Source organism: Ahaetulla prasina, chromosome 6 (assembly GCF_028640845.1).
Source record: "Ahaetulla prasina isolate Xishuangbanna chromosome 6, ASM2864084v1, whole genome shotgun sequence".
In the NCBI taxonomy this organism is placed as follows: domain Eukaryota; kingdom Metazoa; phylum Chordata; class Lepidosauria; order Squamata; family Colubridae; genus Ahaetulla; species Ahaetulla prasina.
In genome coordinates this window covers 6,790,604-6,804,339 of record NC_080544.1, presented here as the reverse complement: position 1 = coordinate 6,804,339, position 13,736 = coordinate 6,790,604, and the positions used below count along the sequence as shown (strand labels likewise).

Here is a 13,736-nt window from a genome sequence, read left to right as displayed (position 1 = left end):
TAAAGGATCTGCTTTCTGGCATTCTCTGAGTCAGGCAAAGTCGAACATATCTTGCTGAAGTCACTTTCTGGTCTCCTGCCTGCCCTGAGGACTTTGCTAGGACTTTGGCAGAGCTGCAGAGGCAAGCCTGATTTGGATTTCCCTGACCCGGCCGTCAGCGGAGGAGTGGACACGACACTCGAAAAGGCAGAATAGAAATTTTAAAAAATTTCCTACTGGGTTCTGTGGGCGTGGCTTGGTGGGGGAGGCTGTGACTGAGTGGGCATGGCTGTGAGGGACATTGAGTTGGCCACGCCCACTCAGTCACAGGACACACCCACCCACCAAGCCACACCCACAGAACAGGTAGCAAAAAAATTTAGATTTCACCCCTGCTTCACCCCATTCCTAAGAGGTCTGTAAGGGGGGTGCATAAGAGTGCCCGCGTGCCTACCGTCCCTCTCCTAATGTTTCCTCTATTTGTAACTATTTTATGTATCCAAGCCATGCTTATCCTTATTACCTAATATGTTCTTGACAAAATAAATTAAATAAATAAATAAATAAATAAGAATCTACGCCATGTCCAAACCTAGAGTATAATGCTCTGGCAAGCTTTGAGAGGCTTATTAAATTCCTTCCACAGGGGCTGAACCAGGGGTCTCGCAGCTGGGCCACCGAACACACATCCAGTCAGCTGGGTCATAAAACACAGATTATTCCATCATGCTGATAGAAGCCCAGAGGGATAAAACCACATTTGACAACCACGCCATGTTATTAAGACTTGTTTCAAAGCAAGAATCGGTCCAAACACTTTCGCCTTGTTTCCTCGAAGAACTGTGAGGCAGCATCACCCTCAAAATCGCATTTCTAAGTGTCCCCCCCCCCAGCTCTATAGAAGGCAGACAATAATACATCACCATCATTAAAATAAATTAGGACCCCCTCCATCCCGCTGCCAACATGGCTGATAATCACGAAAGCTTCTATGCAGCTATTGACGAAGTGAGAGTCATTCCTGGGCCTGACATGTTACTGTATTCAGTTCTGCTGAATTCGCGAATTCCACTTCAGCTCCCCAAATACATAAACCGCAACCCCATAAAAATGATAAATGAATTGATTGATTGATTGATCCCTGACTGCAAAGTTTCACACAGCTGAGTTAAGAACATTTCTGTTGTATCGTTGTAATGCCGCACAATTTTTGTCTATAATTGCACAGAAATAAGAACTATATTATGGTTAGAATCCCAGCCCAAGTCAACAACCCACTGGGCTAATGCATACAACAGATTTCTTACAAAGATCAAAATGAAACATCAGATCCTACATGAAAAACTCAGTAAAGAGCAGACGGTTGGAGACAAGCAGAAGTTCAGCAATGGTTTGCAAAACGCCTGCCGCATTCCCCTTGTGGGAAGCTCTGATAATGTTATCTAGTTGGGTAACAAAACGTCTCCAAACAACAACAATAATCAAGCTCAGAGAGTACCAAGGACCCTTCAAGCTAGGAAGTTCTCAGCAGGAAGCTCCTTTCTAGAACAGGGGTCTCCAACCTTGGTCCGTTTAAGACTTGTGGACTTCAACTCCCAGAGTTCCTCAGCCAGCAAAGCAGGGGTCTCCAACCTTGGTCCCTTTAAGACTTGTGGACTTCAACTCCCAGAGTCCCTCAGCCAGCAAAGCAGGGGTCTCCAACCTTGGTCCCTTTAAGACTTGTGGACTTCAACTCCCAGAGTCCCTCAGCCAGCAAAGCAGGGGTCTCCAACCTTGGTCCCTTTAAGACTTGTGGACTTCAACTCCCAGAGTCCCTCAGCCAGCAAAGCAGGGGTCTCCAACCTTGGTCCCTTTAAGACTTGTGGACTTCAACTCCCAGAGTTCCTCAGCCAGCAAAGCAGGGGGCTCCAACCTTGGTCCCTTTAAGACTTGTGGACTTTAACTCCCAGAGTCCCTCTGGGAGTTTGCTGGCTGAGGGACTCTGGGAGTTGAAGTCCACAAGTCTTAAAGGGACCAAGGTTGGAGACCCCTGTTCTAGAGGAATGGCTTTTTGGCATGGCCATCAGTGTGTCTCTTCCTCCCACGCCCCACTGCCCCAGCAATGCACAATCTAGTGCTCTGAGCACCCCCTTCCTTGTCCTTTGGGTTGGGGCCCCCAGTCAAGGCAAAGGGCACTGCTTAGCCCCATTCCTCCTTAGCTACAGTAACAAGGCAACAGGGGAGGTGTTGCCCTCACAAACACTGTCAGCAAATACACACAGCAAATACAGCAGCCAAAGCGGCAACGGCACCATTTATTGTTGTTGATTTCAAATTCTTTTTATTCTTTTATCCGCCGTTCTATGCTTTTAACCCGTGAGCATTTTTGACATAAAAGTTGCTCAGAGCTATGGAAAACAGATGCCAGAGAATATGCATTAAAACATCCCACTTAATCATTTCCAGTCGTATGAATTACTTACCTCATCTCCAATCACAACTTCCTCCCTGGGACTGTGCAAAAGATATTCGTACAGTGTATAATGCTGGAATAAACTGAAAGACAAGAAAGTGGAAGGATTTTTTTTTAGGAGCATACAGGGTTCATGTTGCTTCTAAAAGTGGGTTCTTTAACCACACAGCCCAAGACCCTAAAGCTCCAGCTAAATTTCATAACCCCAAACCCTGTTTTTCTCTCTCTTGTTAGCTGTTATAAAATCCTGCGCCGGGGAGGGGGGAATAATTCCCACTAAATGTGGAACTTAACTTGCAGCAAAATCGTATAACTGTGATTTCTGATCTGCTTCACAAAGCGGTTTGTGAAGGTGGAAAACAAGACGCCCCATCACTTTGGAGGGAAGGAAGAAGAAGAAGTGCATTGTAGTGAGCAACTGTGAGAACCCTAACAGTAACAGTAACAGAGGTGGAAGGTACCTCGGAGGTCATCTAGTCCAACCCCCTGCTCATGCAGGTGATCTGTACTAGGGATTCAAACCGCCAAACTGCCGACCTCTCTGATCAACAAGCTCAGTGTCTTAGCCACTGAGCCACCTACTCTGGAAGGGAGCAGGGCCATTTGCAAAGCAACTTGACCTTCCTTTGTCAGTCAGGTTTTGCTGACTGACTTGTGGATCCGGGTTGATCCCGTCAGGATGGCCTTGGGATCTGGGCTCTCTGCCCGGGGGAGTGGATTGGTGGTTAGAGGGGAGAAGGATGTGTCTGGCAACCGACTACTGCCCTTCTCTCCACTGAACTCAGGCTCATCACCCAGCTAAGAAACAAGGCAGCTTGGGCAACACCTGGGTTTCTCTTGGCCTGATCAGATTTTCCATTTTTGTATCAGACACGGAATGCACTTGACTTGCATTCTGGCTGCTATTGAGGGAGAGAGTTTTGGCACAACATGACAAAGGATTACAGATGTGAACCAAAGAACAAGGCAGGCCTTTTCATGACAGCCATGTAAACATCTGAAAGCGATTAATGCAGACGGACATTCCTCGTTTGACTGTTTTCTGGAAGGAAAAGCCATCAAAGAGGCTGATGTTGGGGTTAGTGCAGCTGATACAAAGGGAACCAGGTTAGGGGGGAGGGGAGAGGGGAGAGGGACAGTTACTAATCACCTGCCCTGGAAATTGGTCATTTCTCTCTTTTCTCCTTGCACAAAAAATAAAAAATCTCCCCCAAAACTAGAGGGAGGAAGAGATTGTGAATATTCGGGGATGGGGGGGGGGCAACCACCAACTCCATCACTGGAAACAGATCAAGAAATCTTCCTGTCGAGGAATCCAGCTATTTCTTCTAGCAAAGACCTGCGCCAAGAGTAGAAGGACCCAGGCAAGCTGAAATGTCCTCTTCATTTTCAAAGCTCCCAGAGGCTGGGAAGCAAATTCTTCTTCATTTCATTTTCTGAAATTGGATTCTCTTCTGAAAATTAGTTGAAAATTCCACAGATCCAGGCTTCTTCTACTAATCTCCAAAGACCTACGCAAGGGTCCCCTTCGCAGACTTTAGTTCAGCATTCAATACCATCATTCCAGACACTCTTCTAACTAAGCTAAACCAGCTACAGGTACTGGAACAGACTTGTAAGTGGATCACAAGCTTCCTAACAAACAGGAAGCAGCAGGTGAAGCTAAGCAGGATTACATCAGATACCTGTACAATTAGCACAGGGCCCCCCCCCCAAGGCTGTGTGCTCTCCCCACTTCTCTTCTCTCTGTATACCAATGACTGCATCTCCAATGATCCATCTGTTAAGCTACTGAAGTTCACAGATGACACAACAGTGATCAGTCTCATTCGAGACAATGATGAATCTGCATACAGATGGGAGGTTGAACGACTAGCCTCGTGGTGCGACTGAAACAATCTGGAACTGAAGACACTCAAAACCATAGAAATGGTGGTAGACTTTAGGAGAAACCCTTCCATACTTCTACCTCTCACAATACTAGACAAGACAGTATCAACAGTAGAAACCTTCAACTTTCTAGGTTCTACCATATTGCACTTCAGGGACACGGTGGCTCAGGGGCTATGACGCTAAGCTTGTCGATTGAAAGGTCGGCAGCTCAGTGGTTCGAATCCCTAGTGCTGCCGTGTAATGGGGTGAGCTCCTGTTACTTGTCCCAGCTTCTGCCAACCTAGCAGTTTCAAAAGCACGTAAAAATGCAAGTAGAAACAATAGGGACCACCTTTGGTGGGAAGGTAACAGTGTTCCGTGCACCTTTGGCGTTGAGTCATGCTGGCGACATGACCACGGAGACGTCTTTGGACAGCGCTGGCTCTTCGGCTTTGAAATGGAGATGAGCACCGGTCCCTAGAGTCAGCAACAACTAGCACGTATGTGCGAGAGGAACTTTTAGCTTTACCTTTACCATATTGCAAGATCTAAAATGGACAGCTAACATCAAAAAAGTCATCAAAAAAGGACAAAAAAGAATGTTCTTTTTGCGCCAACTCAGAAAGCTCAAACTGCCCAAGGAGCTGCTGATCCATTTCTACAGAGGAATTATTGAGTCTGTCATCTGCACCTCTAGAACTGTCTGGTTTGGTTCTGCAACCCAACAAGAAAAACACAGACTTCAGAGGATAATTAGAACTGCAGAAAAAATAATTGCTACCAACCTGCCTTCCACTGAGGACCTGTATACTGCATGAATCAAGAAGAGGGCCGTGAAAATATTTACAGATCTCTCACATCCTGGACATAAACTATTTCAACTCCTACCCTCAAAACGACCCTATAGAGCACTGCACATCAGAACAACTAGACACAAGAACAGTTTTTTCCCTGAATGCCATCACTCTGCTAGACAATTCCCTCAACACTTCAAACTATTATTAAATCTGCACTACTATTAATCTTCTCATTGTATCTCTCACCCATCTCCTTCCACTTATGACTGTATGACTGTAACTTTGTTGCTGGTATTCTTTATGATTTATATTGATATTGATTGGTTCCTGATTGCTTATTCGTACCCTATGACTATCATTAAGTGTTGTGCCTTATGATTCTTGATGAAGGTATCTTTTCTTTTATGTACAATGAGAGCATATGAACCAAGACAAATTCCTTGTGTGTCCAATCACACTTGGCCAATAAAAATTCTATTCTATTCTATTCTATTCTATTCTATTCTATTCTATTCTATTCTATTCTATTCTATTCTATTCTATTCTATTCTATTCTATTCTATTATTTCAAAGCCAATAGACATTTCCACATATCACAGGCAAAGGGCAGGGAAGGGGCTTCACTTCTGTTGGGGTCTTCCAGGAAGCATCCAACTTGCGCCCTCTAGCTCAGGGGTCTCCAATCTTGGCAACTTTAAGCCTTGCTGGACTTCAACTCCCAGAATTCCCCAGCCAGTCAGCTTTGCTTAAAGTTGCCAAGGTTGGAGACCCCTGAGCTAGCTGATCCCCCTTCCTCCTTGAGGAGAAAGGGGCTTTCTTCCTTCTCTAGGCAAACATTAAAGCCGTTGGTTTCGCAGTATAAACCCAAATGTGCTCCCTCAAAATATCTTGCTAGAAGGTGTCATGTTTGCATGAGAAATGTTAGGGTAAGACATACAAACATTTAATCACTTACTCAATTTATTAAAACCCTAATGATTAATTGAATAATTAATCCATTACCCACTGAAGGCTGTCTAGTTTCATTTTACGAGAATTAGTGCCATCAACTTAGCAACTGATAATCAATTTTTTGGGGGTTAGTGTAATTACTGGGGGTTCAAAGTGCCACCAACAGTCAAAACCCAAACCTGACTCATTCATGAAAGCAACACAACTTCTCAATGCCCAACAAGCACTGAATGGTCACCTCCTCCTAGCAGTGCTGATGGATGAGGAAGGCCTACCTGCTCTTCACGTAATTGATGATGGCTTTGGCTTGATCTACAGTGAAGAACTCAAACCCGCCGCTTATCTCTGAATTGCACAGCCCAATGCCAGCCATGGTGCTTGCAAGTTCCTGGATGTTCTCTTCCAGGGTCATGTGATAGGCTGCAATGCAAAGGGAAGGAGAGTGAGCACCTGTGGTTCTATGTGGCTACGATGCGCAAAGAGTTCTCCTGACTCCAGCAAACCCTCTCTGAAGAAAAGCCTCAATCCAGGCATTGGCTTCCATACTCTGGATTGGGGTCTCCAACCTTGGTCCCTTTAAGACTTGCGGACTTCAACTCCCAGAGACCCTCAGCCAGCAAAGCTGGCTGAGGAACTCTGGGAGTTGAAGTCCGCAAGTCTTAAAGGGACCAAGGTTGGAGACCCCTGCTCTGGATCATGTGAAAGCTAACACACACATTGCAGAAAAGCCTTTGCACACATAACACAAACATAAAGGGACAGAGGAGGGCATGGCTTATCAGGGAAATGCTCCCAAGCATGCTGGGACATCCCTCCCTATGGTTAACCCCCCCCCGCATGTGTTTTCCTCAACTGAGGCTCCAAGGGGTGAATCAGTTCCGGAGGAAAAGAAGGAGCAGACCTTGAAAACCAGACCTGGTTCCAGGGGAGGCCTATTTTCAGCAGGCTGGAGAGGCTGTGCTGGCCAGGAGGTGAATTGTGAATTGCCCTGCCTCTGAACTAACTGCCTGTCCGCTAACTCTGAACTGGGTTAGTGGATGGGGACTCAAGACTTAAGCTCTGCAGTTCCTCACTGGTTAAGATTGTGGTGGTGGGCTCAGCACGAGAGTTCCGCTGAAACCACGTAGGCCCCTAGAAGTCAGAACGGTGCCAAATGTTCTCAACAGAATAGAATAGAATAGAATAGAACAGAATTTTTTATTGGCCAAGTGTGATTGGACACACAAGGAATTTGTCCTGGTGCATATGCTCTCAGTGTACATAAAAGAAATAGAATAGAATAGAATAGAATAGAATAGAATTTTTTATTGGCCAAGTGTGATTGGACACACAAGGAATTTGTCTCCGGTGAATAAGCTCTCAGTGTACATAAAAGAAATAGAATAGAATAGAATAGAATAGAATAGAATAGAATTTTTTATCGGCCAAGTGTGATTGGACACACAAGGAATTTGTCTTGGTGCATATGCTCTCAGTGTACATAAAAGAAATAGAATAGAATAGAATAGAATAGAATAGAATAGAATAGAATAGAATAGATTAGAATTTTTATCGGCCAAGTGTGATTGGACACACAAGGAATTTGTCTTGGTGCATATGCTCTCAGTGTACATAAAAGAAATAGAATAGAATAGAATAGAATAGAATAGAATAGAATAGAATAGAATAGAATAGAATAGAATAGAATAGAATTTTTATTGGCTAAGTGTGATTGGACACACAAGGAATTTGTCTTGGTGCATATGCTCTCAGTGTACGTAAAAGAAATAGAATAGAATAGAATAGAGAATATATTACAGAATAGAATAGAATAGAATAGAATAGAATAGAATAGAATAGAATAGAATAGAATAGAATAGAATTTTTTATTGGCCAAGTGTAATTGGACACACAAGGAATTTGTCTTGGTGCATATGCTCTCAGTGTACGTAAAAGAAATAGAATAGAATAGAATAGAGAATACATTACAGAATAGAATAGAATAGAATAGAATAGAATAGAATAGAATAGAATAGAATAGAATAGAATAGAATAGAATAGAATTTTTTATTGGCCAAGTGTAATTGGACACACAAGGAATTTGTCTTGGTGCATATGCTCTCAGTGTACATAAAAGAAATAGAATAGAATAGAATAGAGAATATATTACAGAATAGAATAGAATAGAATAGAATAGAATAGAATAGAATAGAATAGAATTTTTATTGGCCAAGTGTAATTGGACACACAAGGAATTTGTCTTGGTGCATATGCTCTCAGTGTACGTAAAAGAAATAGAATAGAATAGAATAGAGAATATATTACAGAATAGAATAGAATAGAATAGAATAGAATAGAATAGAATTTTTTATTGGCCAAGTGTAATTGGACACACAAGGAATTTGTCTTGGTGCATATGCTCTCAGTGTACATAAAAGAAAAGATACGTTCATCAAGGTACAACATTTACAACACTAATGCTGGTTATAGGGTACAATTTAACACTTATGAAATGTTCTCAAGACAGTCAATCTGCTGTGCTGGCCAGTAGTGGGTTTCAAATCCTGGTGCTACCGGTTCACTATCAGTAACGCACGGGCATGTGGCACTTCTGCGCCTGCGCAGAGCGTTTTTTATGATGTCTGGGTAAGTGGACGGAGCCTCTGACCGCTGCCACTACCAGTTCACCCAAACTGGGGCAAACCGGGAGCAACCAACCAGTGGAGGGTCAGCAAGGGAGGCTTTGGTGGCAAAGGGCCTGAAAGGGGCCCTTTTCTTCTGCCCATCGGAAAGACCAGTTATCCTCTGTGCGGGCTGTGGGGTGAAGGGGGCTGGCCTACCCTGGCTCATCTCCAAGTAGGCCAGGAGAGGTTAGATCTAACGCAGCAGCAGCCTGACCTCAACCAAGAGTTGAGAAGCCAATCTCCAATTGCTCGGATTTGTTCATTCAGTTTAAATGGATATATACAATGGTGATGTAAGATGATGTTTTAGTAAATCAATTTTAAAGTAAATTCTCAGGAGATAAAGCAGATGTGCACAACCAGAGATGCTCCAAGTTCTTTACTCTAATGGGCACACAGTGATCTTCTTTGAATCTTTCAGCATCCACTGAAAGATGTTTTAATCCCTCCTGGTTTGTCAGATAAACTGGAAGATGAAACACGATACAGCCACGACACCCTTTCCCTTCTTGCAGATGCTCTGACACTTCCCATCACATTACAGATAAGGCTGAGATTCATATATTAGCAAAGTTATACAAATGTCACCTTTAAAATATAGCTAATATAGACCGTAACATAACCTTTTTTGGAAAACAAGAACCAGAGTGATTTTGATTTTCCACTCATAAATTCCAGATGGGCTTTTCTGCAAGAGATAAACACTCCAGATAAACCCTAAAATGCTAGAGAGTTTTCAGTTCAAGCGCCAGAGTCCTTGTCACAAAATTTCTTCATCAGCTAGACAACTCTTTCTTCTAGGAGAAATATTGGTTTCCCCTATAAAGTGACGCCAAGCCGCCTTTGTCAGAAGGCTGGCTGATTCCTGTCATGCAATTCTGGCTTTGTTTTTGCTCAAATCCCAGGACAGAAATCAACATGTCTGGCATTTGCCAAGCCTGAGTGCAAAGAGAGCGCTGGCTGATGGGCAGGTATTGCTCTCCTGGGCAGGCGAGGGGGTCCAAGGAGGGCACTCCGTGCCTTCAGAAGCTGCATGGCTCCACGGGCTGAACTGACCTCTGATAGGAACCTGTGTCTGTTTGAGCTGTGAATTATCTCAATAGCAACCTGGTTAGATCCATCTCTCTTCTTCTGGCATTTTTGTGGCAAGATAAATTAAGACACAAGAGCAAATTAAGACTAGCGTTAACTGTGGTTTGCAAATCCATGTTAATTGGGTCAGTGTGTTGGAATGCCAGCTCTAATCAAACCATATTTGTGACCAGGTTCAGATGTGAAGTCATTATTTGGCATGGATGTAAGCAACTTCTGAGGACTCAAAAGGCTCCTATTTAAACTACCCACTTCTGGGGGTGGGGGCACTGGAGGGGGTGTGCTTTGAGGACAGGCCCTATTATTTGTTTAATGTAGTTGTAGACCCCTCCCATTGTTAAAAATACAAAAAGGGGAGGGGGTGTGGGAACTTCCACAACACCCACCCATCACAGGGAAAAGTCACATAGTGCCCAAGAGCCACAATCTATTTCTAGAGTTTGTGGCCATAAACAGCTTTGAAATGTCTTGGCATAGAAAACGGTATACAAATACCAGGAATAAATAAACATATTGTCCTTTCAATAAGAGCAGCCAGTGAATTCAGAGTAAAATCACAATTTTGTGGGGCCAGGGACATTCCCAAATAACTCTGCCCCTAGTAGAAAGAGTGCAGAGAAGAGCAACAAAGATGATGAGGGGACTGAAGGCTAAAACATATGAAGAACAGTTACAGGAACTGGGTATGTCTAGTTTAATGAAAAGAAGGACTAGGGGAGACATGATAGCAGTCTTCCAATATCTCAGGGCTTCCACAAAGAAGAGGGAGTCAAACTATTCTCCAAAAGTAGGACAAGAAGCAACGGGTGGAAACTTATCAAGAAGAGAAGCAATTAGAACTAAGGAGAAATTTCCCGACAGTGAGAACAATTAATCAGTGGAACAACTTGCCTCCAGAAGTTGCGAATGCTCCAACACTGGAAGTTTTTAAGAAGATGTTGGATAACCATTTGTCTGAAGTGATGCAGGGTTTCCTGCCTACACAGTGGGTTGGACTAGAAGACCTCCAAGATCCCTTCCAACTCTGTTATTCTATATTCTAATATCCTTATATACAATAATCCAATGGAGAATGGGTACATTCGTAAGATGTGGCTGAACTTACTCTCCAGATTATCCAGCAGCAAATTGAGGAGAGTCAGGAACCCCCCAACCTGCACAGATGAAAACTCTAATCCTTTGGCCCACCAGAATCCAGAGACATAATAATCCAGTAATGCAGCTTCTTTCAAAGATGTCAGCCGATGCGTCAGATTCAGAAACTCTTCCAAACTCCTGTAGTTGAAAAATAACAGAACATCAGAACACACACACACACACACAAAAACACCTGTCTGTGAAATTGTGGCAATTGACTTTCAATGGGGCAAATTTTGCAAACCCAGGAATGAGTGGAAATCGGTTTCCAAACGTTGGACCAAAACCAGTGCCAGAAACCGAAAAATTAAGCTGCTTCAGGAGAAGGAGCTTTGCTGGCTTAGGAACTCTGGGACTTGAAGTCCACAAGTCTTAAAGTTGCCATGGTTGGAGACCCCTGTTCTGGAGGACCACATGGATTTTCGTAGAAACAGAAACCTGAAATTTTTGAAAATATTTTAATACCACAGCTAGGCAGAGTCAATGTCTACAACTGCATGGGGAGGGCCACAATCGGTGGCATGTTGCGGAATGTGACTCTGTCCCTGGACCAGGAGTGAAGAATGACACTGCGACCACGCACAGAAACTCCATCTCTCTTTAAAAGGAAAGGACAGACACATCACAGGAGCTCAGGTCGTGGGGTTCCCCTCACAAGCAGACACACTCCATCCACAAACCAACTGGCTGCTGCCTCGACAGATGATGGCAAGGGCAAGGTCTGTCGATGTCCCATCAAACTTACTTCTCAACTCCTGCGACGTCTTGTTCCAACATAATGCTAACCTCAGCAGGTGATAGGAATCTCCAAGCCATTGCGTCTTCATCTTTATTAATTTTGTCTTCATCCTACAGCCAAACAATGAATGATAGTACAAGGGCACCCACACACGAGCAGTGCATTCAATCTGCTTGTGGATTTTTGTAAAAAATTAGTGCATAAAGAAAAACAATGGCCACTGTCAACACCAATTTAGCTAATTTACAACAGGAGCAGGAACAGACATATAAGAGAAGAATAATTGGCCTTCCATTTGCAGATGAATTTTTAAAAAAGACAATTCAATGCAGCAAAGCAGAAATTCTTATTTTTGCTAGGTCACCACTGGCCCTCGAGCAAATTTCAAACACACCCTGCAGGCCTTGGCTAGATCTTTGGCAACAGCTGTTGTTCCTCCTGCAATCAGCCAATGGGGATGGAAAGGGGGACGTGAAAAATTACAAAAAGGGCCCAAATTGCAGAAAGGCAAGCGGGTCAGTTATTGTAGTTTTGGCATCAGTTTTGGTAACTTTTAGGAAGATTCTATCCATGCCTCTCAACATATCAGAATCAAAAACAGGGATGTGATTTTATCTGTCTGTCTGTCTGTCTGTCTGTCTATCCATCCATCCATCCATCCATCCATCCATCCTCTCCCACACAAATCTGTGGACAGCCCAATTGGCCAAGGCCCAGGGCAGCCGGAGGAAGACCAGCTGCCCTCAAAGATGCCACAGAATGCATGAAGTGGGGGGGGAGGGGCAGGGGCCTGTGCCTTTTTTAGGCCCATAGCTACAATGCCAACCTGTGGTTGCCACCCGGCCTTTCTCTAGGGCTGCTCCAGTCCAACCAGAACCGGATCCCTTGTGCAGCTGTTGCTTCTTTGCTTTCTTCTTCAGGCAAGACATTTCTTCTGCCCTCCCCCCCAAAGTGGACAATGCAGCCCTTCCTCCTCCTCCTCCTCTTCCTCCCCTTCCTCCCCCTTGGAGAAATGTGGGTGAGAAGCGCCTCTGTCCCCCGCCAAGGTCCTGAACTGCAAGCAACCCAGGCGCCACTCTGGGACCAAACGGCGACCCAATCCCAGCCCGGCGCTTTGGAGGGAGGCCGGCCGGAACCGCCCCGGGCGAGGAGAGCGGCGGCTCTGCCCGGCTGCCTCCAAGCGCCCTGGACCTGCGGCGCCGTCCTCTGACCCGGAGGCCGCCCGGGAAGCGGGGCCCGTACCGGCAGCACTGACTGGCCGCTGCCCCTGGTCGCCTCCGGCACCGCCGCTGCCCTGGTCGCCATGTAGCCGCCGCCGCCACCGCCGCCGCTCGGTTGCCGGGCAGCCGGGCCACGCTGCCCCCGCGGGAGAGCCGCCCTCGCGCCGGCGCTGGGTCCGCAGCGCAGCCACCCGGCCCGCCGCCTCCCTGCAAGCCCGGACAGGCGGACTAGGGCCAAGCGAGGGACGGGCGGAGAAGTCTCCGTGGGATGCCCGGGGCTCTCTAGTAGCCCTGGCGGGCAAAAGCCGGGCCGGCTCTGCCTTCTGTCTCTCCGCCTCTCTCTTGCACCCTCCTCCCTTTTGTGTGCCCGGCCACCTCTGTGGGCAAAGCCTTCCGCCTTGGGACGCATTCGGAGGCTTCAGCTGGTGCCAAAGGTGGGCTGCCCACAGAGTGGCGGCTGCATCCTATTTATTTATTTTTATTTATTTATTTATTTTGTCACAACGTTATATATAAACACATATAATGAAAGGAAACAATAGGACAGGAACGGTAGGCACTTTTGTGCACTTATGCACGCTCCTTATAGTCCTTTTAGGAATAGGGTGAGGTCAATGGTAGAGAGTTTTTGGTTAAAGCTTTTGGGATTTTGAGAAGAGACCAGAGTCAGGTAGTGCATTCCAAGCGTTAACAACTCTGTTACAAAAGTCATATTTTCTGCAATCAAGATTGAAGCGGTTAACATTAAGTTTGAATCTATTGTTTGCTCTTGTATTGTTGTGATTGAAGCTGAAGTAATCTTTAACAGGAAGGACATTGCAATAGATGATTCTG

General features: G+C 45.2%; 1 protein-coding gene across 1 annotated transcript in view; it reads right to left on the bottom strand.

Moving 5' to 3' along the window:
- The window catches only part of CABCOCO1 (ciliary associated calcium binding coiled-coil 1), a 36,176-nt gene extending 22,865 nt beyond the window's left edge, over positions 1 to 13,311 (bottom strand). The window contains exons 1-5 of the mRNA XM_058187961.1: positions 12,925 to 13,311; positions 11,689 to 11,792; positions 10,912 to 11,081; positions 6,327 to 6,471; positions 2,442 to 2,514 (exon numbers count right to left, since the gene is read on the bottom strand). Of these exons, the coding sequence (XP_058043944.1) occupies positions 2,442 to 2,514; positions 6,327 to 6,471; positions 10,912 to 11,081; positions 11,689 to 11,792; positions 12,925 to 13,311 (879 nt within the window). The remainder of the gene's footprint in view (positions 1 to 2,441; positions 2,515 to 6,326; positions 6,472 to 10,911; positions 11,082 to 11,688; positions 11,793 to 12,924) is intronic.
- Between the last annotated feature and the right edge of the window lie 425 nt (positions 13,312 to 13,736).